This window comes from Peromyscus maniculatus, chromosome 17 (genome assembly GCF_049852395.1).
Source record: "Peromyscus maniculatus bairdii isolate BWxNUB_F1_BW_parent chromosome 17, HU_Pman_BW_mat_3.1, whole genome shotgun sequence".
Classification (NCBI taxonomy): domain Eukaryota; kingdom Metazoa; phylum Chordata; class Mammalia; order Rodentia; family Cricetidae; genus Peromyscus; species Peromyscus maniculatus.
The window spans coordinates 5,848,057-5,874,266 of NC_134868.1; the positions used below are offsets into that span (position 1 = coordinate 5,848,057).

At 42.0% G+C, this 26,210-nt stretch overlaps 1 protein-coding gene across 1 annotated transcript; it reads right to left on the bottom strand.

Moving 5' to 3' along the window:
• Atp6v1b2 (ATPase H+ transporting V1 subunit B2) lies at positions 1 to 25,514 on the bottom strand. The gene is made up of 14 exons (XM_006989569.4): positions 25,249 to 25,514; positions 18,595 to 18,650; positions 13,507 to 13,605; positions 12,984 to 13,077; positions 12,775 to 12,852; positions 12,410 to 12,549; positions 12,039 to 12,140; positions 11,619 to 11,716; positions 10,952 to 11,075; positions 8,303 to 8,453; positions 6,019 to 6,101; positions 5,300 to 5,404; positions 3,415 to 3,544; positions 1 to 1,296 (listed from the first exon to the last, which is right to left on the bottom strand). Exons 1-14 carry the CDS (start codon positions 25,382 to 25,384, stop codon positions 1,157 to 1,159), a joined length of 1,536 nt encoding a protein of 511 aa, XP_006989631.1. The 5' UTR covers positions 25,385 to 25,514; the 3' UTR covers positions 1 to 1,156.
• Between the last annotated feature and the right edge of the window lie 696 nt (positions 25,515 to 26,210).

The following is a 26,210-nucleotide window of genomic DNA, read 5'->3' on the forward strand; positions in this document are numbered from 1 at the left end:
TTCCATTTAATTTAACATTTATTTTCATTTATAACGAGATGTCACATTTTCTACATTAAATATAATCATGCTGACCACCCCCCATGCCCTCAGAGAAAAACAACTGGAAGATGGAATGCACAGAGTGGGGAAGTTACCGCTGCACCTGAGAACACACAGCAGAGACCCAACAGCAGACATGGCAGAAGCGAACAGAATATAGCTAAGGGCTCACGCCAGGAAGGAGCAGGAATGAAAGAAACACTACCATACGTGCCACAAGATCACCTGGGAAAGGCAGAGCTGGGTCAGAAAGCTTGGGGATTGAACAGTTTAAAACCAACAAACCCAAGGGCAAGTCATCACCATCTTCATACCCCGCCTCAGGATCTAGGAGGCAACAGAAAACCTAAACCACCATAAACACATCAGGATGAGGATGGGATGTAGGGTTTTTCTTAACTGTACCCCAGCTTTTTCCAAGTCTCAGCTCTCCTGTAGCCCAGTGGGAATCAGCAGCACAAGATGCGTCACCACTGCCTGGAGAATGCCAACTGTGCAATGTTGCATGATTCTGGGGAGCCTTAAAGAGAAAGAAGCCACACGGGAATCCCCAACTCACAGCACTGGTAGAAGGAAACTCCTTTCCCAAGAAAGCACGAGCAGACAGTAAAAGCCATCTGCATAGAGCAGAGGACAGAGCCACAGGCACACCAGCACTCCAGAGGGAAGACGCAGCCAAGAGCCTCAGGGGTTTTCTGAAAGAAGAATTCTTCCCATCTCCACCTTGCCCCTAAATTTGAGACTGAAGCATTTTAACTTCAAAACAGTGATACTCTTAGGGGAGTTGAGAGGTAGGGTTTGGGAGACCCAAACAAGACATTATTAGCAACTAGCTCTCCACTATGTACAAATACATACAATCAGAAAACACACTTCACTCCGCCCTTCAGCTACTTCAAAGCAAGCACTGAAGGCGAGGTTTTCTGAGCGGGGATCTCTCAATCGGTTAGCAGTTTAAACGTGGCAACACTGGCACAATAGTTACCTAGCTGTTGTTTTTAATTACAGGGTAACAGGTAAACTCCCACACACAGGTGGGGATGGAGGAGTGCAAAAGGAATCAGGAAACAGACCAGTACTTCACAAGAGGGTCACGTCACACGAGCAGCAGCAGCTAGTGTTTTGCAGAGTCTCGAGGGTAAAATTCACTCAGGGTGCTCTGAGGGATTCTCTTCAGCATTTCTTTGGGGAAGATTCGAAGCAACTGCCAGCCAATGTCCAAAGTCTCATAGACTGTGCGGTTTTCATAGGGACCTAAAATATTGATACTGAATTAATAGCAAAGTACTTCCAATTGACCAATGTTACTCAGCATTCTGTCTACAAACCAGCAATCAGGTCAGTCATAAAATACAAGACAGAAAACATGGGTTTGGACTCAAGACTCGATGTAGAAATGAGGGCACAAAGTACTTCAGAGATCAGAGGTGAGGAGAGGCCCACGGGCAATGTGCATGTTGGTGTAAGGGGTTGAGGTGGACAGACAGACAAGTAAGATCCTTAAACAATGCAATTAGACCCAGCTTTTTGTTCAAAGGTCAGCAAAAAGATGACTAGGACACAGGAGAAAAAGCTTGGCTTGCAGGAATCCTCAAAGCCTCAAATGCCACAGAGCCGAATATATTACAGGTTTTCAAAGCTTTAGTGTGAAACAGGCTCTCATTGAGTGGCCCAAGCTAGCCTTGAGGCTACTAAGAGCTGAAACTACAAGCCAACCAACTTATTTTATTTAATATGGTAGAATTAAATCCTCTTACCCCACCCCCACCCCCAAAATCTTCAACCACAAGATTAAGAGTGGCTGGAGTTCTGGATTTCTTTCTCTAGAGAATGTCACCATATTTTTTAGGTTCTGCATAAAAAGAGAGAGAGAAAGAGGTGCCTGGGGCGAGGGTGGGGGAGAGGAAGGAAGGAAGGAAGGAGGGAGGGAGGGAGGGAGGGAGGGAGGGAGGGAGGGAGGGGGAAGGAAAGAAGGAAGGAAGGAAGAAAACTAAATTCCATTAAGACCAACAGTGTAGCTCAGCAGTTAAGCACTTGCCTAGCATGCACTGGTTCCATAACCCTCCGACAATTGTGCCATTGTGTGAGGTGATTTCACTGCGAGCAATGAATGTACGATATAGGTAAAAGAGTGCATAAATCCTAAGTGTATCACGTGAGGTGTTACTTCAAAGTAGCACACTTATTTTAACTACCACTGAAGTAAAGGATGGAGTATTTCTAGCCTTAACCCACACGTGCTAAGTAAGGAAACCCACCGGCAGCTTTTTAGAAGAGAGACACCCAATACAATTAGTAACAGCTCCCCTGAGCTGTCAGAGTGGTGGAAAGCTGGCACCAATGGCCAAGGATGACGGCACAAGGCTTTGGATGAGGGCCTTAACCCTCAGATCTGGTTACAGACCTGTAGCTTCACCGTCACCCAGGAACAACACCCACAATCTCCCCTGTAGCCCCACCATCACCCAGGACACCCACAATCTCCCCTGTAGCCTTGCCGTCATCCAGGACACCCACAATATCTGCTGGGTCAGAATCAGCACTTTTAAGAAGCTTGGTTGATTCAAAAGCAAATCAAAGTTTGAAAAATACTGAACAAAAGATTGTAGTGAGAACCAAAAATAACAGTAAGAAGAATAGTGTGAATGAGTAGTAGCTGATCACTAGAGAATAAGGAAGGTTAAGAATGCTGCCCAGTCAACTGGACTAGTGCGTTCTCTCACACACACACACACACACACACACACACACACACACACACACACACACACACACAGCAGGTTGTATGGGGAGTTGGGGGAGAACAGAGGTGGTAGATATGCATGATCTTAGTTCACTTCACACATGCATGAGATTCTCAAAAATAAAAACAAAATAAAACAAAAAAACCCCCAAAATGCTGTCCAGCAACTGAGATAACTATCTGGAAAAATGTCCCAGCAGACACTGACAGCACACAACCCAGAGTATTGGCAGGCAGGAAGGTGGTCAGCTGGGGAAAAGTCTCATTCTGGTTACTGGGTCCATAGGGATAGCAACACATGAAAAGCCATGCTTATAGCACATAGAGATGTGGGAGCTTGAGAGAAGGTGAGGATCATATACAGCAAATTAGAGCCCACAGTATAGTGACAGTCAATGCTTAGGAAGAAAAACAAACAAACAAACAAACACTCAGCAAAACTGTGGCTGGGCTTTGTGAAATATAATTAGAGACTTCCCTGAGGATGTTCAGAAGGCAGAGGGAAGTCAGAGGTTAAGACTTGGAGGAGTGTCTCAATAGAGGAGAAAATGCAGAGAACAATGTAAATACTCAAGATTTGCAAGGAGGGCTTAACAATTCTGAGATGTGTTTGAAGGGAATCGTCTTACCCTGAGTAATGAAGTTTTTCTCAAATTTCTGCAGAAATTCCAAGTAAAGAAGGTCATCTGAGGTCAGGGCTTCTTCTCCCACCACAGCTTTCATGGCTTGCACATCCTTACCGATAGCATAACATGCATACTGAAGAGGAGAGAGAAGAAAGGATGTACAGGTGTCCTGCTTCAGCTCTTTTTTTTTTTTTTTTTTTTTTTTTAATCGAGACAGAGTTTTTCTGTGTAGTTTTGGTGCCTGTCCTGGATCTCGCTCTGTAGACCAGGCTGGTCTCAAACTCACAGAGATCCACCTGGCTCTGCCTCCCGAGTGCTGGGATTAAAGGCGTGCGCCACCACTGCCCAGCCTGCTTCAGCTCTTTTCCCGTAAGACTACAACTCAGACAGCTCCCAGGAAAGTGGTCAAGTACTTGTTATATAGGCTCCCCCAGAAAGAGGCCTTCAGACATGCAATGCATAGACATTACCCACACTGCAAAAACATACGTCCTCAGCTGCCAATGAATTTACGGTGGATAGAGAACAAAATATAGAAGAACCAAAGAGAAATTTCTGCAGGTCTCATTCAAATGCCTGTGATATCACGGGTCTGCCATTTCTACTGCAGGGCCAGATATTTTTCTTTTATGTTTGATGTACCATCTATAGACATTAAGGAGTTCACAGAATATATACAACTATGAGCTTCAGTGGTCTGTTGGTTGTTTAATATGTTAAGTAACAAATGTATGGTATTTATGCAGAAATGACTGAACTGTACGACTTGGCAGCAAGAGCCTTTACCCACTGAGTGCTTTTTTTGTTTTGTTTTTGCTTTTTTTTTTTTTTTTTTTTTTTTTTTTTTTTTTTTTTTGATTTTTCGAGACAGGGTTTCTCTGTATAGCTTTGCGCCTTTCCTGGAACTCCCTTGGTAGCCCAGGCTGGCCTCGAACTCACAAAGATCCGCCTGCCTCTGCCTCCCGAGTGCTGGGATTAAAGGCGTGCGCCACCACCGCCCGGCTGTTTTTGCTTTTTTCTTTTTAATTTAAAAAACTGTGGGCTGGAAAGATGGCCCAGTGGTTAAGAACACTGGCTGTTCTTCTACAGGATCCAGGTTTGATTCCCAGTACCCACAGAGCAGCTAACCAGTCTCTATAACTCCAGGTCCAGGCGATCCCAAACCTTCTTCTGGTCTTGGGCACTGCATGCATGTAGTGCACAGATATTCATGCAGGGAAAATACCAACACACATAAAAATAAATAAGCAGATAAACAAATAGGGACATAAGACCCAATAAAGTAAAATTAAAAACCATGTATAGTATGAGAAATGAGTCGCAAGCTTGGTAATTTTCTTGTTGCTATCACTGTTTCCTGAGGTAGTATCACTATGAAGCCCACACTGACTTCCAATTTGTAATTCTTTTGCCTTAGCCTCCTGAATACCCAGATTATAGGTATGACACCACAAGTTGCCCAAACCTGGTAAGTTGTTAGTTTTATTTTTCAAGTATTTTATTTTATATGCATGAGTGTTTTGCATGCATGTATTTATGAGAATCACATACATGCCTCGTACCCTCAGAGGTCAGATGTCACTTCCCCTAGACCTGGAGTTACAGATGGTTGTGAGCATCATGTGGGTTCTCTTGCAAGAACAATAAATGCTCTTAACCACCAAGTCATCTCTCCAGCCCCCAAGCTTGGTATTTTAATCTTGATTAGCATCATTTATTCTTATGAAAAAAGGCTGCTTTGTTTCAGTGAGGTATTATTCCATATCAAACCAACACTGAAATTCTACTTGGATGGGGAAAAAAAAACAAACACTGCAAAAGATATGGGTAGGACAGCAGAACACACGGAGAGTGGCAGTTCAAGCCTCATCCTCAGAGAAGCACATACCAGCTGGTTAGAGACGTCAGCATGGTCCTTTCTGGTCATTCCTTCTCCAATAGCCGACTTCATCAACCGGGACAGCGAGGGCAGCACATTAATAGGTGGGTAAATCTGGGGGAGAAAAGGAGAAAAAGTCACTGTCAATCAACTCCAAGGTTAGTGCACAGAGGCACTGAAAGTCACCAGTTCCCCCATCACATGATTCTGCAGCACTGCTTCCTAGATGAGGTCTGATATCTTCAAGGGAAGAAATGGTAGTGAGAAACATCCAGGACACAGTATTTCTTTTAAGAACCAGATCCAAGAAAGAGAAATAGAAAGAGAGCACAACATTGTTTTGAAAATCTACAGTTTCAACTGCCTAGAAAATCTTCTGCATGGACTCAAAAATTTTATAAGCAAAATAAAGATTAGAAAGCAAAAATTGTGCTTTTCTATTAATAAGATTGACAGATACCATATACCACTTTTAGCATAGAATTCCCTGAAAAAAGGTCCTCGAGACAACTGATGCCATTTAAAAGCACAATGAATAAAAATGTTAATTCTTAAATCTGCATTCTGCCTGCTGCAAGATTTTAGCTTACAGAGATGACACTTTTACAGCCACATTAAAAACAACAAGCTGATACTTTCTAAGCAAAATAGTCCCAAGGAGCAAATCAAGTCAGTGGAGAGTGATAAGTAGCTTCAAGCCCCACAGCATACCATTCAAGAATCGGTACCTGTCTGTTGTGCAGCTGTCTGTCCACATAGATCTGCCCCTCAGTAATATACCCAGTCAAGTCAGGGATGGGATGAGTGATATCTGCCAGAGAAAGACGTAAGGTATTAAATTAAGCACATGGTTTTTTCATATAGTCAATCTCAGAGGAAGCCAATCTGTATTACCTACACACCTCTGCCTGTAAGAGCTACAAAAAATTTCTGTGATGATGTATTTGTGCTGTCTAATATAGTAATGTGACGGTTAGCTTTAACTGTCAACTGAATACCACCTGGGGAGAGAGTCTTGGTTGGGTTGGTTTGTGAGCATAACTGTAGGGAATTATCTTAATTAAATTAATTGATGTAAACAGATACCCCACCATGGATGGAACCATTCTCTAGGCAGGGTGTCCTAACTGTATGGAAACAGTGGAGATACTGAGCATTCATGTTTCTCTGCTCTTAATCACGGATGTGGAGTGACTAGCTGTTTGAAGTTCCTGCCCTGACTTTCCTACAATAATGGACTATAACCTGGAATTATAAGCTGAAACATAGCCCTTCTCCTTTAAGGTGCTTTTTATCAGTGTTTTGTTTCTCTGTGCAATAGCTTTGGCTGTACTGGAACTCGCTTTGTAGACCGGGTTGGCCTTGAACTCACAGACATCTACCTGTCTCTGCCTCCTGAGTGCTGGAATTAAAGGCATGTGTCATTATTGTCCGGCTTATCATGGTGCTTTATCACAGCAACAGATATGGAAGCAGGATGGAAAGGCATTTGCCAAACATGGCTGCTGAGTACCTGAATGTGGATAATGAAACTAAAGGGCTTAATTTCAAATTTCATTTTAATCAAATTTAAATATAGGACAATGTATCTAGCAGTTACCATATTAAACAGTAATTTCTTTTTTTTTTTAAAGATTTATTTATTGATTATGTACACAGTGTTCTGTCTGCATTTATGCCTGCAGGCCAGAAGAGGGAGCCAGATCTCATTACGGATGGTGGTGAGCCACCATGTGGGTGCGCTGGGAATTGAACTCAGGACCTCTAGAAGAACAGCTAGTTCTCTTAACCGCTGAGCCATCTCTCCAGCCCCTAAATGCCAATTTCATTTGTTCAGTTACAATAGTTCCAACACGTGCTGTACACTATGAAGTAAACACTTGCTGACTTGCTCCTAGTTATGTCCTTTCATCTTAAAACATACAAGTCCCATCTTAAGCACAAAACTACGCAAATGTAGGACACACCATGGCAGTGGTGCTCAGGCAGCACCCGAAGACCATGACAAGTGCTAAGCCTTTAACCCACTGAGGGAAGCCGGCCCCCCTGTGTCCACTCCTTTGGGACAGGCATGTTCATGTCCGAAGCAATACAGCAGGACTGCTGCTGTGGATTATGCATCCGGACTCTGGGCTGTAGAGCTACCGCTTCCTAATCTAACAAATCACTCCACTTCTCTGTGCTCAACATCGTGATGAGGAACAAACCATCACAACAGTGCTCACCAGGGTGAGGTGTTTTCCAAATTATCGTATACAAGTGCTTTTTAAAATGAAGTATGGACAAAGGGGCATGACGGTAGAGGAAATCTGAAGAGTCCCACTCCAAGCACACTCAGCCTTGCTGTACCGTATGCTTCCACAGGCCCAGAAAAGCAAGCTGCTTCTTACCCAAGCTGGAGTCAAACATCCCAAAAGTCTGTAGCTTTTACATCTATGCTCTTCATTGCACGTGTAACTATTTAAATGACTGGCTCACAAGAAAATCCAAGCAGCTTACACTAAGTAGAAACAAATTCCTCATAACTAAAACAGTGCTCTGAAAACAGCAGACATTGAAATAAATGAAAATCTGAAATTCAAATTACAAAGAAAATCGCTTTTCTACAGAAAGTAATAAGGATCATTGGGAATAGTCTTCAAATGAAAATGTCGTTTAGATGTAAGTATATAGTTAAGGGTATAAGGGTAAGTATATAGTTAGAGGTCAAGCTCTCAGAAGAATTTTAATTCAAAAAGACAGAGGGGCGACTTCTATGGGATCAATGCCCTGGGGCTATTGAGCTGGTGCATGGGTAAAGGCACTTGCTATCCAGTCTGATTACCTGAGTTCCTTAGGACCCATATAGCAGGAGAAAACTAACTCTGGCCAAGCTGTCCTCTGACCTCCACTGGCACACTGTGGAAAGCACCTCCCCGCCCCCACATACAAATAAATAAATGTTAACTCCTCTCTCATCAATCAAAAGCCCTTACAGTGATGATGTCTGGTACAGGCAATATGCACACTTACCATCATTGGGCATGGTGAGAATAGGGATCTGGGTGATAGAGCCATTTCTGCCTTCCACTCGACCAGCACGTTCATAGATCGTGGCTAAATCGGTGTACATGTAGCCTGGGAAACCTCGCCGACCAGGAACCTCTTCCCTGGCTGCTGAAACCTGATAGCAAATCAAGGAAGGAGAATACCATGTCACATCAGAGTAACAAAAAAAAGTCTGGCTAGAATGTCTGCTTGACAACAAACATGGACCCGGATGGGTCTGAGCTAGGTCCTCTGCATGTACCTTATGGTGTGTAGCTTGGTGTTCTTATGGGACTCCTCTAAGAGTGGAGTGGGAGTGGGGTGTCTCTGACTCTTTCATCTGCTCTAGGGGCCCTTTTCCTCCTACTGGGTTGTCTCATTCAGCCTTGGTATGAGGGTTTGTGCCCAGTCTTACTGCATCTTGTTAGGCCATGGTCGGTGGATATCCCTGGGAAGCCTGCTTTTTTTTTTTTTTTAAAGGGAAATGAGAGAAGTTGATCTGGGTGAGTGGAGGGACTGGGAGGAGTAGAGGGAGGGGAAACTGTACTCAGGATGTCAAGTATGAGAGAAGAATAAAAGTTAAAAAAAAAGAATGTATCCTTAAATATTTCCAACAAAATATTAATTTAAATGGTTATAAATAAAAAATGTTGAAAATTAAAATGAATCAGAAATTCAGTTGGTCTGGAAGGGTGATTTTATTCACAAAATCAATTCCTCTATTTTTAGTTTGCTAATGACTACACTTTTCTCAATTCTGAATAGATAGTAATCTTTGGATTCTGAAAACAAAAAAAAATTCTGTTCTTTTCATAAGGCTTCACTTATATGTTTAAAAATACTGAGTGACAATAATAAATATTATGTACATAAATAAATTCTATGAAAGAAATTTAGTTGAGTGTGGTGATGTACACATGTAATCCCATCATTGGGGAGGCAAAGGCAGGAAATCTATTAGCTCAAAGCCAGCCTGGACCACATTGAGACCCTGTCTCAAAACAAAAACATTGAATAAGAAAACAATTAGATTTTCTGCTAAAATTTTATTGCAACAATGTACTAGGAAAAAAAACTATAGCTATAATCCTGTAAGTCAAATAGTTATTCTGAGCAAAATTTTTAATCCATTAACTATGTCTTGTTGTGTAACAATCCATTTTTATGTAAAACACACTGGAAAAGGTCAAAACGAGGAACACATACCAAAAACTAATCACTTGTTGCACGATTCACATTTATTAATCAATCTTCACAACAGCCAAACAAGAAAGTGTATCCCATATTTTATAGTCAGAATTGAGTCTCAGATAAGTTTCCCAAAATCAAAAAGCCAGAGCCCAGCTTAGTGGCATATGTCTAGAATCCCAACACTTTGGAGAGGCAGGAATATCAGAAATTCAAGGTTAGTATCTCAGCTACATATTAAATTTTCAGGCCATACTGAGCTATATATGACCTTGCTCACAGAGCCAGGAGTCTTCTCGCTGCACCAAGTAAGAATAATTAAAGTCTTCCTCAGGGACACACAAATGGGAATACAGGTAGCTGCCTTACTCCACCATCACAAGAACCCGAGAGCATTACTAATGTCGGGTTCTTGCAATGTCACTCCAAGTGTGATCTACAGACCAGCAGTCATCAAGGCACAATGACGTTGCCATGGCAATCTGGCAGAACACTCTCATGTTACTGAATCGAACGTAAAGGAAATCTAGGTTTGTAAATTACTTACCTTAAAAAAAAAAAAAAAACAATCTTTTCTTATAGCTCATTTTTGTTGTCCTTAACCAAAGTATTGATTTATTTCAATGAAGGAAGACTCTAGCCCTTCACAGAGTCAACGTGAACACTGTGACAATGTGGTGATAATCTTGAAAACTTTAAAATCTATGTTAGAGAGCAGGTTTCTTCAGAAGTCTTTTCACGTAGTCAAAACAGTACCTTATTAAAAATATCAGGAACTTGTCTTAAAATACCCTAAAATTTCTGTGTGGTGATAATGCCATAACTGTCATTAAGCAAACATTTGGTTTTCTGAAGAAAAAAGTTCCAAAGACAGTGTTGCCAGACCACTTATTAAAACACTATAATCATTAAAAACAGAGACCTGAGGGGCTGGAGAGATGGCTCAGCAGGCTAAGAGCATCTGCTGAGGTCCTGGTTCAGCTCCCAGCACCCACACGGGGAAGCTCACAACCGCCTGCAACTCCACTTCCAGGGGGGTCTGGTGCCCTCTTCTGGCCTCCGCAAGAGAAGACATATACTCAGACACAACATTTTTAAAAATCAGGAATCAGAAAGGTTTAGCATAGAGTGTAGACAGGAATTTCTGGGAGTATAACATCACCACAGCTTGTGGTGCTTTCTTACTTCTTAGACCATTGGGACAGTGACAATGTGGTAAGCAGGTTATTAATTTTAATCACATCCTCTAATAATTCCAAGTTTACAGAAAGAAAAAAAAAGCTGTATTGTCTTTTTTTGATGAAGAAAATCTGCAAACCAAACAGTAGCAAGCTCAAAAACATGATTAAAGAAAAAACAAAAACTTACAAAGGGTCACGATAACCCTACAAACTAAGATATTTTGTTTGAGAAAAAAAAAAAATTAAGGAAGGAAGGAAAAGTTACCTCTCGAAGTGCTTCAGCGTAAGAACTCATATCTGTCAGAATGACCAGGACATGCTTCTCACACTGGTAAGCCAGAAATTCAGCAGTGGTCAGAGCCAGGCGGGGAGTGATGATCCTTTCAATGCTGAAAGGGAACAAGTCCCAGGTCACTCAAAAGCCAGAACCAAAACAATTCCGGACACACCAGCAATTTCCCCTTTGACAGTTTTAATAAATGCAGGAGAGAAAAACTATTACTTTGAAGATGCCTCTGCAGGCAATTACTCTGTGTACTTAGGGAACAGTAAAACACAAGGTTAAATTACATTACAAATGCTTGTCGTTTCTCAGAGATGTTGTTTCTCAGAACTGAGAAGGGTGGTGAGAAAAGGGACGGGGAGGAAATAGGTGATGGATTTCCCAGGTAAAAAGAAAAAGTTATTTACTGATTATCTATTATGTCCTAATAACTCATTTAATGTGCACAACCATCCAGTCAATTTCACTGGTCACTGGTATGAGCGGCAGTGTCTATGTTAACTCTGTCATTTGCAAAGCGAAACAAGACGCAGACCGGAATCTAGATCCAGGTTCCATCAGGGACGAGGCTTTCACTGGGGCATTTACCTCTTTAACTCCTTTGATCCCCAGCCTCCTCAAACGGAAAGAAGTGACCGGATTTACTTACGTTGGGTCATTAGCCAAGTTCAAAAAGAGGCAGACATTGTCCATTGAGCCATTTTCTTCAAAGTCAGACTTGAAGAACCGGGCTGTTTCCATGTTTACCTAAATATTAATGACTTCATCAGTGTTGGGAGAAAGAAAATTCTCATCTATTTCTGATGAAGGCCAAACTATGAATCTAAATTGTTCCATCTTTTAAAAATTCAAGCATCCATTTTTATTTTCTTCTTAAAATGTAAATCGGAGTAAAGGCCTTTGGACACACAGGGTATTATTAAGTTTCAGCCACATACTAAATTTGATTCCTTGGGCCAAGACGCACTGTCTCTATCTAGGAACAAAGTCAATGGTGTATGTGTAGTTTATGACCTCTTTCTAATAACAGTTAATTCTGTATTATTCCCAAACAGAATACCATACTTACCCCCATAGCAGCAAACACAATGGCAAAATTTTCTTCACTATAGTCCACTACATCTTTAGACTTCTTTACCAAACCAGCCTGGCGACAGATCTGAGCTGCAATCTGTTGAGGATGAAAAGAAATAAGGTGTGAACTAAAATCATATTCTCGCAGCAAAGTAACTGATCCTGAACTCTTGAATACTTTAATTACTAAACTTAGTCAACAAAGCTCATTGTTAAGTTTTATGAAGATCCAGAAGTAGAAGTGAAAGGGGACACAAGGGCCTGAATTGGGTGACCAGACCAGACCAACCACGTGCCAGGTAAGCCCTTTGATTCTAGGGTTCTCCCCATGACATGCCACAGCAAGTAGGCTGGCTCTCCTCTCACCTCGTTGTGTGGCAAGCCCGCAGCAGAGAAGATGGGGATCTTCTGTCCCCTAGCGATACTGTTCATGCCGTCAATGGCAGAAATGCCTGTCTGAATCATCTCCTCGGGGTAGATCCGACACTGAGGGTTGATGGGCTGACCTGGTGTGTTCCAAAAAGGGATGGATGACGTTAGAATGTCTGCATATTATTCATGGACAGAAGTAGAAATAAAGTTAAAAGATCAAAACTATACACTGAATTTCTCTGTACTTAAAATGATTTACTTTAAGTGATACCATAACAATTATTTTCTCTCTGGCAAGGCTCCCAATAGTCAGAAGTTATTTTCCCCAACACTGAATGAAATCCATCTACTGCCCCTACCCATGATATCTAGGAAGTCTTCAGCCAGCACCACAGGACCTCGGTCAATGGGTTTTCCTGATCCGTTGAATACCCGACCTATACAACGGCAACAAGAGAAAACAGTAGACCCAGACTTCCAAATCTGCATTTCATGTTTCTAGATATTATACAAATAAGTCGAAAAGGAAACAGATCTGTGTGCAGAATGAAGAGTGATGTCCACTTACCGAGCATATCCTCTGACACTGGTGTCCGGAGAATATCCCCAGTAAACTCACAGGATGTTTTCTTGGCATCTATACCTGATGTCCCTTCAAACACCTACCAAAAAATCAATCAGAAGGTTCATAGGAATTCAGGTCAGGGACACTTACTAGACCAAGGCTCTTGCTTGCAGGGTCAAATATCACAAACGAGCTGAGGGTATCAGTTATGTATAAAAATGATGATTGAAAGAAAGAACAATGAAAAAGAAAGAAAATTTAAGGACTTTTGGTCATCTTATAAAATCTAAAGAAAACTTAACATCTGGCCACTTTTAGAAATTTTACCTACCCCTGCTCTAGACTGTTTTTTAGGGAACATGTTAAGAAACCTCTCTTTGCCTTTAATAAAACAGCATTAATAAAACCTGGGAATTGTAAGGAAAAAATTCAATAGAAATGAATCGGGTATTATTTTGATAGCATCCAATCATCAGTGAATGGGGCCCTGATCAGGGAACGGCTCATCAGTGCTGAGGGTGCTCACCTGAACCACTGCTTTGGAGCCACTCACTTCCAGGACTTGCCCACTTCTCTTTGTGCCATCCGGTAAGGTCAAGTGCACAATCTCAGCATATCTGGGAAACTAGGCAGGAGAACAGTGAGGCATTAAGAATCAGCATTCTAAAAGCTACTCAAGACACTCTATGTATGCATCTCCACCTCGCCTTGTTGTCTGTGCACTTTCCCAGTCTTCCAACAAATACACAGGGAGTAGAATCCGGGTCCCTGTAACTTATGTTCACCGGCACACAGAGTGGCAAACTAGTATAAGGTACAGAGAGGAGCGTACTATCTTGCAAAACACAGCAATTACACTTACTATTTTTTCTCTTTGTGTATACCTTAAGGTTTTAAGATTCCAGAAAGATTACCAATAACAATGTCTCTGCCACTCAAAGTAATGTTCATTTTCTGGGCTATATGTACCCATTTAGGCCTCACATGACAGGAAAAAGATAAAATGTTACTATGTAATGTTACCATCAGACTAAGATAATGTGCCAAGTCTCCCACAATCTAGTCTAAACAGATATATATCCTTCTATATAAGAATGTGTATCTCTAAAAGATTCCCTCCTACCCCACACTCCCATCCAGCCTTATACTGTTCATTTTTGAGACAGGATATAATGTAACCCAAGCTGGCCCTGAACTCACTATATATACAAAACTGAGGATGACCTCAGGCTCCCAGGCCTCCTGTCTACACCTCCTTTGGGCTGGAATTACAAGCTCCTGAGCTACCACACCCAGCTAAGATGCTGTTTTATATACTTAACTGGTCAAGTATTCGATGCATCATTGGGCAACTTGCTTTACTGTATTGACCCATGTTTAACATAATACATTGTCATGGTATTAGTCATAATCTAATAACATGATTTATTGGGAGATCATGTGCTTTGAGGGGAGAAAATCCCTTCAATCAAATTACTGTACATTAGGGATTGTAAGGCCTTTGGATTTGGAGATATTAAAATGTTAATAAACAAACATTTTAAAATTAATGTTTACACAACTGACACAGTTAGAAACCTAATGACCAAGCTAGGCGTGGTAGCACACGCCTTTAATCCCAGCACTTAGAGGCAGAGGCAGGCCTGGTCACATAGTTATAGGTCAACCAAGGTACGCACACAGTGAGATCCTGTATCAAAAAGTAAAAACGTCATCAAATGACCATGTCATACTTAATTCAGCTGTTCACCTGATAAAACACAGAGCTGTCCTATATTGTACACTAATGATATAATAAATCCTCATTTTTGCATGTAACTCTTCACAAACGTTAGCAAGCTACATACTAACGGTGAACATGTGTACGTATCAGTGGCAAATTGTGTCATTTTCTGCCCAATTATTTTGCAAAGGTACCAGATTAAATCACAGTCCCCCTATTAGTACAAACAACCAAAACCTAAAAAGAGCAAACAAAACCAATCTCCTTCCACTTCTATTTTTGTCATCTTTTTCTTTCTTACTCACTTGTGGTTTTACAGAATGTAGATGTTAATCCTCTTATAAACAACGCTGCTTATCTTTTAATTTTGCTTATAACATTTTCTATCTCACCGAAGTACGTAAGGTTATGGAATGAAAGTATTATTGTTATGGTTTATCTTTTATTAAGAAAACCTTCGACCTGAAAGTCATAAATGGGTTTTCAGTGTTGTCTTCTGATGGGCTCCTGACAGCCCGATGTTTCACTCAAGTCCATTTGGGTTGAATTCCTCATTCATTCATTCATTCATTCATTCATTTATTTATTTATTTATTTTTTCATTTTTATTTGGGAAATGAATACTCTAACAACATTTGACTAGCATAAAATGTTTCCCGGGGCCTCACAATGCCCAGTTCACCATGTCAAAAACTCATGTGTGCCAGATAAAATCCCAGCACTCAGAAAGCTGAGACGGGGGACTGCAAGGTCCAGGTCAGAGTGGGCTACATGTCTTGGGCAGTGGTGGCCCATGCCTTTAATCCCAGCAGTCAGGAGGCAGAGGCAGGTGGATCTCTGAGTTCAAGGCCAGCCTGATCTTAGAATGAGTTATAGGACAGCCAGGGTCATAGAGAAACTCTGTCTGGGAGTGGGGGAGGTGTATGAGTCTGTCTCATAAAAGACAACCAAAGATCAGATCATCCATGTGCAGAGGTGTTTGGGTCCCATATCCTTGTTATGTGGATGGGTTTATCCCTTCACTAATTCCCCATGCTTCCTCACCCCATCTCTGACTGTCCTAGCTGGTAAGGAACAATTCTTTTACAAATTTGAGTCTACTCACCCAGTCAAAGTAAAGTGGAATCACACAAAACCAATGGAATTTCTGTGTATTCAGTGCCTTGGAGGCCTCTCCGTGGGCTTCCTGCTTTTCTCTATACACTAGCTGCACGTAGCACAGAGACTACAATGGTTTCTGTAAACTGTCTCTAATAAACACCACTGCTGCAGTAAGCTTCTGTGCCGTCCCATCAGGGAACAGTGACAGATTTCTCCCTTCCTTTTCACTCTGCTCTTTGCCTACTGCTTGCTGACGTCAAACACAAGGATGGACAGCAACGGTGACAACAAACATTCTCATCTTTCTCCTGGTCATTTTTAGTTCAACTCCTGGCCAGAGTTCCTAAAACCCTTGTAATTTCCCAGGTATCAGGAACAATCAAGATGAAAGGAAGTCTTTTATTATTCATACCAAGTCCTTTCAATCACACATGTACCTTAATGTGGTGACTTTTGGGAAACCTCTAGAGATCATAGATGGTGCCCACTGTCCAGGTGAACTAAACATCCAATTAGAGGGCTAGATGTTTCAAACATCCCATCCTCTGACCTCTGAGGAGAGGAGAGAGACTGGAGACTGACTTAGTCAACACTGGCCAAGAATCGATCAACAATAGTTCCACAAAAGTCCTGACTGACAGCTGGGAGTTTTATTGTTTGGAAAACATGTACTACCCTCAGCTCCTTGGGACAGACCCTCCCTGTACTCAGGACTTCTTAGAATTCTAGATATTTCTTCAACTGGCTATTCATTTAAACTTTTTAGTTTATCTTTTTAAATAAGTCAGTAATGGTAAATTAACTGTGTGTCTGCTTTAGATAAGCTATTCCAGCAAATTATGGAAAATGAATAGAGACCCTCTGATTTACAGCCAAGTCAGACAGTAGCTGTGTCTACCTAGATACCCATAATGCTTGACTGAAGCGGGTACAGTGCATGTATGTGACAAAGTCAGTGGAATTTCAGGTCTACTGAAAAACTGAACTCAGTTGTTGGGGAGGGAGAACTTGCCCACCTGGTGTTAGAAGAACTGAGGACAGACGTCAAGAGTAAACAGAGTAGCTTTCACTAATTTAAAACAGAATGTTACTATGGTCGTGGTTCTTAACCTTCCTAACGCTGCGACCCTTTAATACAGTTTCTCAAGGTGTGGTAACCCCCAAACATAGAATTATTTCGTTGCTATTTCATAACTGTAATTTCACTACTGTTATGAACTGCAGTATAAATATCTGATGTGACCCCTGTTAAAGGGTCATTCAACCCCCACTAAAAGGGTCACAACCCACAGGTTGAGGACCTGTTTATTAGGGTCTCCTAAAGATGCTGACTGCCTGCTGTCTTTGTGGTAGATAAAGGGGTTGGAGCCAGGAGGATATGTGGGGCTTGAGGGCTTCCAGTCCAACTGAGAAAACACAAGTAATAGTCTGGGAAAGACTCTGAATCAGGTTGGGGATTTAGCTCAGTGGATTTAGCTTGCCTATCGAGCACAAGGCCCTGGGTTCGAGCCTCAGCTCCAAAACAAACAAACAAACAAACAAGACCCTGAATCAAAGGAGTAGGCAGAGGGTAACAGAGGATACTCAAGGCCTCCTTCTGGGCCAGAGGGAAGTATGACAGGTTTACTCTCAAGATTACTCTGTAAGAATCCTTTCTCATAAAGGAAAATATTATTGTAGTGATAAAGTTAAAAGGAATATGCACTTTGCCCTTTAAAAAAAAATGTTTCTCAATCTTTTTTCTGCTTCCAGAGGGTGACATGCTAAAAACATACGTGATCATCACCAGCATCTGTCAACAAACTGATTAACTGTGTGCTTCTCCCTGCCCTGCCCCAACAGCCACCAACAGAAACTCTAGAAAGCACACTATCTAAATGACTTTCTCTGATACTCTCCTTGTCTTTTAAAAACATTTTTTTAAAGAAAGCATTTTTTTTTAAAGATTTATTTCTTTCTTATATACAGTGTTCTGTTTGCATGCTAGAAGAGGGTGCCAGATCACATTACAGATGCTTGTGAGTCACCATGTGGTTGCTGGGAATTGAACTCAGGATCTCTGGAAGAGCAGCCAGGGCTCTTAACCTCTGAGCCATCTCTCCAGCCCCTAAAAACATTTTTTTGTAATATTTTTTTTTTCTGATACTCTGATTGTAAAAAATCAGGTAGAAAGCTTAGTCCAGAGTAACCAATTAGAAACGAGATTCTACAATTCCTTTCCTAAAATTAACAGGAAGTTCATAATAGACATAGAAGAACATGTTAACTAAAGATCCTTATGACCAATTGAGGACAAACTATTCTGTTTAGGGTTTTAAGCCACTATTGAGATGATCTGTTCTTATATACTCATTACTTGCATGTCCATGCCAGGCTCTCAAAGATAAAGTATACTTAGTTACTCAAGAATTTAACCTTTAGTACAGAGGGAAAATAGTACTTTAAAATAGCCTATAACACGTCAGGCTTTGACAAAGGACGTAAGACACCACATCTCTGTATATTACCCTTCAGGTTATAAAACACACTCATTATTTCTGTTTTCCCCCTATAAACCTATATAATGTAAGATCTCCCCCACCAACTTTGAAGACAAGGGACTTGAGGTCATGAAATGGAATCCATACTAAGCCTAATACTGGAACCCAGCCCTCTGACTTTTGGTCTTTCTTTCCTACAGAAAATATTTACAGTCACGCCGAAGAATGGTTTATAATTCATAACACAAACTTAAAGAGCAGTGGTGAAATCTGAAGCACAACAGTCAGACCATAATGGACAAGGCCTTACCTTCACATGATCTAAGATTACTAGCGGACCATTCACTCCTGAGACAGTCTTGTAGGCTGGAAAGAAAGAGTTATGTTTAGTGAAACAGCACAAGCTAACACGGCCCTCTGGTTTTTACAAAAACAAGCCTTCCTTTCATCTACCCACTAGAACATGGATACTCAAAAAGCTACACAAATTTTCAATGAATGTTAAAATATGGCTGCTCCTGTGCAACTTTTCAATATCCATCTTCAAAGACATTTGAATCTTACTCCAAAGTAAGTCACAGTTCTCAGGATACCAAGCAAGCACGGAGGCTGCTTCCCTTTAAAGGTTCAGTTTTCATGCAGGGCAGGGGGAATGTTGCTTTTTAAACAGGGTCTCACAATGTAGCTCAGGCTGGACTTGAACTCACAGAGATCTGTCTCTCTCTTCCTTGAATGATGGGATTCAAGGTGTGTACTACCTCACCCAGTAAGATAAGTACTCTACTTGGTTTTGAGACATGGTCTTACTCTGTAGCCCAGGCTAGTCTTGAACTTGCAGCAACTGTCCTGCCTCAGCTTCTCAGATGCTGGGGATTGTAGGCATGAGTGACCAACCAGTCAAGAAACATATTCTTTAAATTTTTTTCTTTTAACCTTTATTTTTATTTCATGTGTATGGATGTTGTGCCTACATGCATGTATGCCCTGTGCCTGTGGAGGTCAGAAGATATTAGAATCTCTTGGAACTGGAGTTAAGGTCAGTGAGAGCTGCCATAAAGTGCTGTGAATCCTCTGAAGAGCAACCAGTGCTCTTAACCACTGAGCTATCTCTCCAGCCCCCACCCACACCCCCCAAAATACACAGGCAGACAGCGATGCAAGCAGGGGTGGAAGGGAGACAGAGGAGACTGTTGAGATGGCTCATGCCTTCAAGACTGACAACGTGAGTTCAATCTCCAGGACTCACACCGAGGAGAGAGGACTGACTCCCAAAGTTGTCCTCTTATTCCACACATTCACTCGTCCAGACACTTACAAACATACATACACAATAGCTAAATGAACATAAACAAATTTAGACATATATACAATAAAAAAATATTGAAAAGTCAGCAGGGCACAGTGCTCCCTGTCTATAAACCAGAAGGCTAGGACAGGGTAAGTTCCAGGCAAAAAAAGGAGCAAAAGAGTCAGATATTGCTTCTATGTTAAAGAGAACAGTACTATTCATCGCAAAGTATGCCTAGAAAGAGACACCTAGTCTACTTTCACTCATTCCAATATATATTTTAAATGTTTATTTATATTTTACACGCATTATGCATGGCTGTCTAAATTTAAGTGCAAGGGGTTGAGAAGTGTTTGATTTGAGTGCTGGGAATGGAACCCAAGTCCTCTGCAAAAGCAGTAACTGCTCCTAACTTCTGAGCTATGTCTCCAGCCCCTCACTCATCTTAGAAAGGAATTATCTATTATTGCTGGCAAGGTTCATGATGATTACACACAAAATACTTAGGAAATAGAAATTTTAACAGACAACTTCAAAATTTGCTAAATTTCATAATCAGAACAGTTAAAAAATACATTTCTTAGGAAAACACATCATAAAGCCTGAAATAATTCATGTGAAACTATTAACTGATCAGGGATGTTTTACTTGTCTGATTTGAGATCTTCTAATCAGCTTGGACAAAGATTCCTGGAACAAATACCATCTTGCTAAGAATGAGGAAGCCATTTACTAACCAGTCTGTCCACTCAAGGGGCTTCCACTCCCTCCCGCCCAAGGCCAGGAAGCAAGTTTCTTGCCAGACTCTGGGACAGAACAGGCAAGCCCACCCCATACTGAGACATTTAAACAAGGATGGCAAATATCTGCTTGAATGTTTCTGAACTGTAATAATCTCAATAGGGGCCCTCAAATGGAGACTGTCTTTTACTATCTTGGATAAGGGTGTTAAATTTGCTGCATTTTGGGCCAATTTTAGGAAAACACTCTTACTGCTTTAAGATTATCTAATACTGTTTTAAAAAACATGTAATTCCAACCTTTCAAAAATTTCTTGTTTTCATTTTAAAAACTCCAAAAAATGTTTCTCAAAGACTTTCTAGAACTGCTGTGTGGAAACGGAAAGTGAGCTACATTACTTCTTGAAACCCACTTTAAAAAAAATATACTTTTCTAAAATCTTCCCTAAGCCTTAAGGCACAGGGAAGGGGATAAGTGGATTGATAATGCTCAAAACACTTCATTAAAATCCCTCCAAGTCTTAAAATTCTCTACTTAAAAAAAAAAAAAAGAAAAGACTGTACTTTCTTTGAATTTCTAGTACTGACAACCATGGCTCAGAATCTCATGGTTAAAATTCAAACTCATTACACACTACGAAGTTTTGCCAGTCATAAGCAAAACACATGACCAAGAGAAAGGAGCATTAGTCACGGCTTTTCCTGTCAACAGCAGAGTTGACATCCACTATAGAAGACAAGGCTTAGAGGTCCTGAGTTCAATCCCCACAACAGCAAACAGGCAAAAAAAGAAAAAAGAATTTAAAAAAGAATTCTAAATTCGCAACAATGAATACATGGCCTTTGAAAAGGCAATAAGCAAACACTACAAATTTGCTAATTAAGAGCAACAGTTCATTATTCCTAGCTTTACAAGAGAAAAATCATTTTCAGAGAGGAGGAGCTACCCATGCACCTGAACCTGAATGAAGCCTGTCTCTAACCACTTGAGTTAAATCCTAATAAGACTGAACCTTTTGTAGAGCAGCATCCTCTATTTCTAAGAACTACACACTGAGGTTGGGCATGGCAGCATATTCCATCCAGTAAGCCCCTGCCTCAAACAATGAGTTATGCAGCAACAGTACCCATAATTTCAGCTATGAAAAGTGCAAGATGTTTACAATTGGGTGGTGCAGGCACTTTCCCTGGTTTCTACATCTGTCACAGCTGCAAAGCTACCCTCCTCCAGCATCAGATATTCAAGAACAGTAGCCCTAAACTCAGTCTGGGGTGGCTATTGAACTCACTGCAGTTACTGATAAATCAAGTAGATACAAGCTCTGCAAGCCAAGAATGGAATATCTGACAGAGGAGGTACAGTTTTCCCTCATGGTCAATCTGAAAAACACAGGAGACCTCGTGAGGTACAGGTCAGACTGAGACACGTTAGTGTAATATAAACAGACACATATAGAAAGGCTAAGCTAATGGATCCCATAACCTGAACTAAGTGAAAATACTACCAAACCATGGAGAGTGAGGCACATTTTTACTGAGCATTTTCAGATTATCTGATTTTATCTTCATAAACTACTGTAAGGTAAGCAAAGCCAGTATAATCTTACTGCAAACTTTCAGACACAAAAGCCCTGAAAAACATTACCAAATGGAGGACCTGTGGTTTGTCTTACTAAAAGTTTTGTGCTGCTTTCCTTTAATTACATAGTTGCTACTCTATGGTCCTGAAACTCTTCTAACTGGTAACAGTATAACTTAAAATGTGGAGACCGCACAGTTGCTAGCAATTGTACTAGAAATTGGTGCAAGAAGACAGTTTAAATAAGGTCAGCCCTTTCCATGTTGACAATGGAAGTATTAAAAAAGAAAACAGAGCATGGAAAACATCAGGTACCACCTTTTAGTCTTCCACACATTCCATCCTTCATCAGGATAACCACTAGCAGTTGGAAACGGTATGAGTTCAGAGTATGGCATCCAAGAACATCACACAGCAAAGCCAATGACAAAAGATTCCCCTTACAGCAACAGCAGACACATGGTTATACTACACAAAAACTTTTATGGAGTAGCATTTAAAAACCATGATTTCTTGGGAAGCTGGGGCAGGACAGCTACTATACTGCATAGTGATTTCCAGTCTTGCCAGGGAAGGGGTAAAACAAGCTGGGCATGGTGGTGAATGACTTTAATCCCAGCAGCACTCAGAAGGAAGAGGCAGGCAGATCTCTGAGTTCAAGGCCAGCATTGTCTACACAGTGAGCTCCAGGATAAACAGGGCTACAAAGAGAGTTGCTTTTCTCAAACAAACAAAACAAACAACTTGCTCAACAACCAACCAATAAAAAAAACAAAACTCCATGAACTACAAAGATCTTAAAGAACATGCATTCTGCCAGATGACTGGCTCTTCCTCTTGCAGGGAAAGAGGTTGTTCAACACTTCGAACACCCTTAAGGATTGTGACACATTTAAAGTAAAAACCATTGCACAATAAGCCCCAGCTCTTTAGGCACCACCTTAAAAGCAAAACAAAAACTCCGGAAGCAATCCCTTCTATTGGGCAAGAGCAGACAACTAACCTGAGCAATGGACCTGAAAGAGAAGGTCTAGGAAAGCAAGCGGCCCCTTACTTGCGTTTTTTGCTGGGGCTCTGCTTTATGAGACAAGAAACTTAAGGTTAGCTGACACGTGAGTCAAGAAAAGTGGAGCCAATCAAGCTCGGGAAATTTCGCTTTAAAAGCTCTGTGTATATTGTTGATCTTGCTGAAATTTAAAAGGCAAAGTTTTCTTACCGTGTGATATCAGAAAGTCAAATGATGTGTTCAAGATAACTAATTTAAAGCCTGAATATTGTACTTTCCATTTCTTTTTAACAGTCCAATAAACCTGAAAGTATTTTAAAACAGGATCCTATTTTCACAGGGCAACTGCCAGTATTACTCCATTCCTTCGTTCAAAGAGTGTAAATAATTATTTACCACTTTAGATGGTATTATGAAACTTTAATAATAAAAATGGAAATGTTAATATTTACATGGAAGCATTTAAAACTGATTTAAAATGTGACAAAAAACCAGTAAAAGATGACACTTAAATTTAGTCAGTTGTTTAAGTACAGTATTCCAACTCCTGGCAAACTCCATCCGTATGAGAAATCTACCCACTAAACGCCTAGGAGAAGTTACAGAACTGCAAGTTTAGGTCAGACACTGTGAGCTTGGGGGTACAGAGAGGACAACTTAAGCACTTTCAACAACATCTTCGTCAGCAGGATCCTCCTCTGGACAAGCTCTTCAAGCACTGGCCAAGCACATGTAGATGGTGGAGAAACACTGTTCATATCTCTGAAGGGCTTACCAATTAGCCATGGAGTTTTCTGTGCTCTCTAAATTGACAATGAATGATTTATTACATGCACACAGACTACTATACTTTTTTTTTTTTTTTTTGGTTTTTTTTTTTTTTTGAGACAGGGTTTCTCTGTGTAGCTTTGTGTCTTTCCTGGAACTCGGCTTTGTAGACCAGGCTGGCCTCAAACTCGAAGAGATCCGCCTGCCTCTGCCTCCCGAGTGCTGGGATTAAAGGTGTGCACCACCACCACCGGCTACTGTATTCTTATAACATTTTTTCTAGAAGCCACACCAAAGTCTATGGGTTCTGCCCATATCAAAGCATGCATACTAATTCTCAGGTATAAATCTCTCAGGTTTTTCAATGTTTCTTTCTGTTCCTGTGAGCCCCTAGCAGGCATTTTCTTAAAAAAAAAAAAAAAAAAAAAAGCCTAAAAGGCACATCTCAGCAATCCTGTCTCCAACGTGTTTTCTTCCTTCCCCACACTGCAGTGTTATCACATGACCTACTGACAGCTCAGGACAGGATTAGTCAGGCTGGAGGGGGCCTTCCTAACCCTTCATCTGAAATTCTTTTTAACCAATGAGCCACCCACAGAGCCAGGCTGGCAATTAACCAGTGCAAATACAATCTCATTACCTGGAAAACAACACTTTTTTAAAAGTCTCTTTCCAAAGCTCTCAGTCTGGTTTTAAGGGAGCTGTGTAGAGGTTTAATGCTATACAACTGAAATCTTCAGCCAACAAGAGCCATTTCTTTGGGAATGACTGATCTGTCTACTTAAACATGGTTTATTAAGGTCTTTTATAATCTACACGTAAGTCTACGCACATAACACTAGATATAGGAGGAAGCTTTTCGGCTTTGCCAAGGAACCTTTCAGTCAACCGAATTTGGTCAACTGGTCAGTAAACGAAGAAACGACATAAGATCAAGCAAGGATTAAGAAACCTCGATTTTTGGTTCCTCCTTTGCCAATTATTAGATGTCTGAAGCCTGGCATGGCCTCTCCTTTCCAGAACCTTAGGCGTCTCGCTTGTAAAATGAGAGGGTGAGACTGCACGACTTGGGTACTTTTCAGCTCCAAGGTTCTCGGGTATCTAGGTGTCCTCCTGTGAAGCGGTCCCTGCAGAATAAGCCACATCTCCCTCTAGCCGCGGGCCTGCCCACGTCAGCGATGACACTACACCTCCTGCTCAGTCCACCTGTCCAGAGGTCCTCAGGGACAGAGGGGACCGGGAGTGGGCGTTCTCTCGACCCCGAGACATTTAAATGAGGCCGGGGGCAGAGGAGTGACAAGAAGTGGCCTTCAGAGACCGACAAGTGCCTAAGGATACCCCAGTCCAGGGAACCAGGAGAGGGTGGGGCGACCGATCGCCAGGAGCCCACCAGCCCACGGGAAGGTTCCGGTCGGTGCTCTCGCCCTCGGCCCACCTAAGCCGCGGAAAGGCTCACGCAAAGCTCGAGGGGCGGCTTGCGAACTGCGCGACACGGGGGGTTGGAAAATCAATCCCATTCCCTCCCCGCGGGCTGAACAGGTGAGCCACACGCTCGGCAGACACGCTCCCTTCCCCGTACTCACTGAGACGAGGCTGGGAGAGGTAGTTCCGGCTCGCTGCCAGCGCCTGCTCCCGAGCTCCGGCCATCGGCCCACTGGTGGGCACGGGCAGCTCGGGCGCGGCCCCGTTCACGATTCCCCGCATCGCTCGCAACGCCATCTTGTCTCCTCCGTCCCGACTGGCCCCGCAGCGGCGCGGCGCAGGCGCAGATATAGCGGGCAGGCCCGTGCGGCCGGCTCCGCCCACGCGCGCGGCGAAGCTGCGGCAGCGGCCCCGCCCTCCCGGCGGCGCCCCGCCCCCCGGCCTCGTGACTCTGGCTCTGCGTGGGCGGCGCCGGGTGCGTGCGCGTGCTCGTAAGCGGTAAGGGAGCTGACCAGCGTGCTGGGAGCGCGGACCCGGGGCCCGGAGCCGGGGAAACGAGAAGCGAAGGAGGCCAGAAAGGCAAGCAGGACGCCAAAGAGAGACTACACAGGAAAAAGGAAAAAAGATCCATGGGAAAGCAGGGAAAAGGGAATTAGGAAAACATGCCCAAGGAAATACATACAAGTGATGTCTATTGTCAAACTATGAAAACCACCTCGAAAAGCCGAAGATAGAAAACCTATTGCCATGATTGCTAGCACGGAGTGCTTTGTGTCGTAATTTATTTCAGTTTATCCTTCTACCCAATTCATTCTCTTGTGGATCCGTTCAACAGACCTTGGCTTGCTTGCCTATCCGTTTCAAAGATGACCTTAGGAAAAGACTTGAAACTGGGCGGAGGGTGGCGCACGCATTTAATCCCAGCACTCCGGAGGCAGAGCCAGGTGGATCTCTGTGAGTTAGAAGCCAGCCTGGGCTACCGAGTGAGTTCCAGGAAAGGAGCAAAGATACGCAGAGAAACCCTGTCTCAAAAAAACCAAAAAGGAAAAAAAGAAAGAAAGAAAGAAAGAAGGAAGGAAGGAAGGAAGGAAGGAAGGAAAGAAAGAAAGAAAGAAAGAAAGAA

What these genes read in the sequence shown, in the direction of transcription:
- Atp6v1b2 (XM_006989569.4), bottom strand. Translation starts at nt 25,384, where the DNA reads ATGGCGTTGCGAGCGATGCGGGGAATCGTGAACGGGGCCGCGCCCGAG. An exon ending in AGACTTCCTAGATATCATGG is followed by an intron (nt 12,550 to 12,774) that starts GTAGGGGCAGTA and finishes GGAACACACCAG; the next exon opens with GTCAGCCCATCAACCCTCAG. An exon ending in CTGACGTCTCTAACCAGCTG is followed by an intron (nt 3,545 to 5,299) that starts GTATGTGCTTCT and finishes TCTCCTCTTCAG; the next exon opens with TATGCATGTTATGCTATCGG.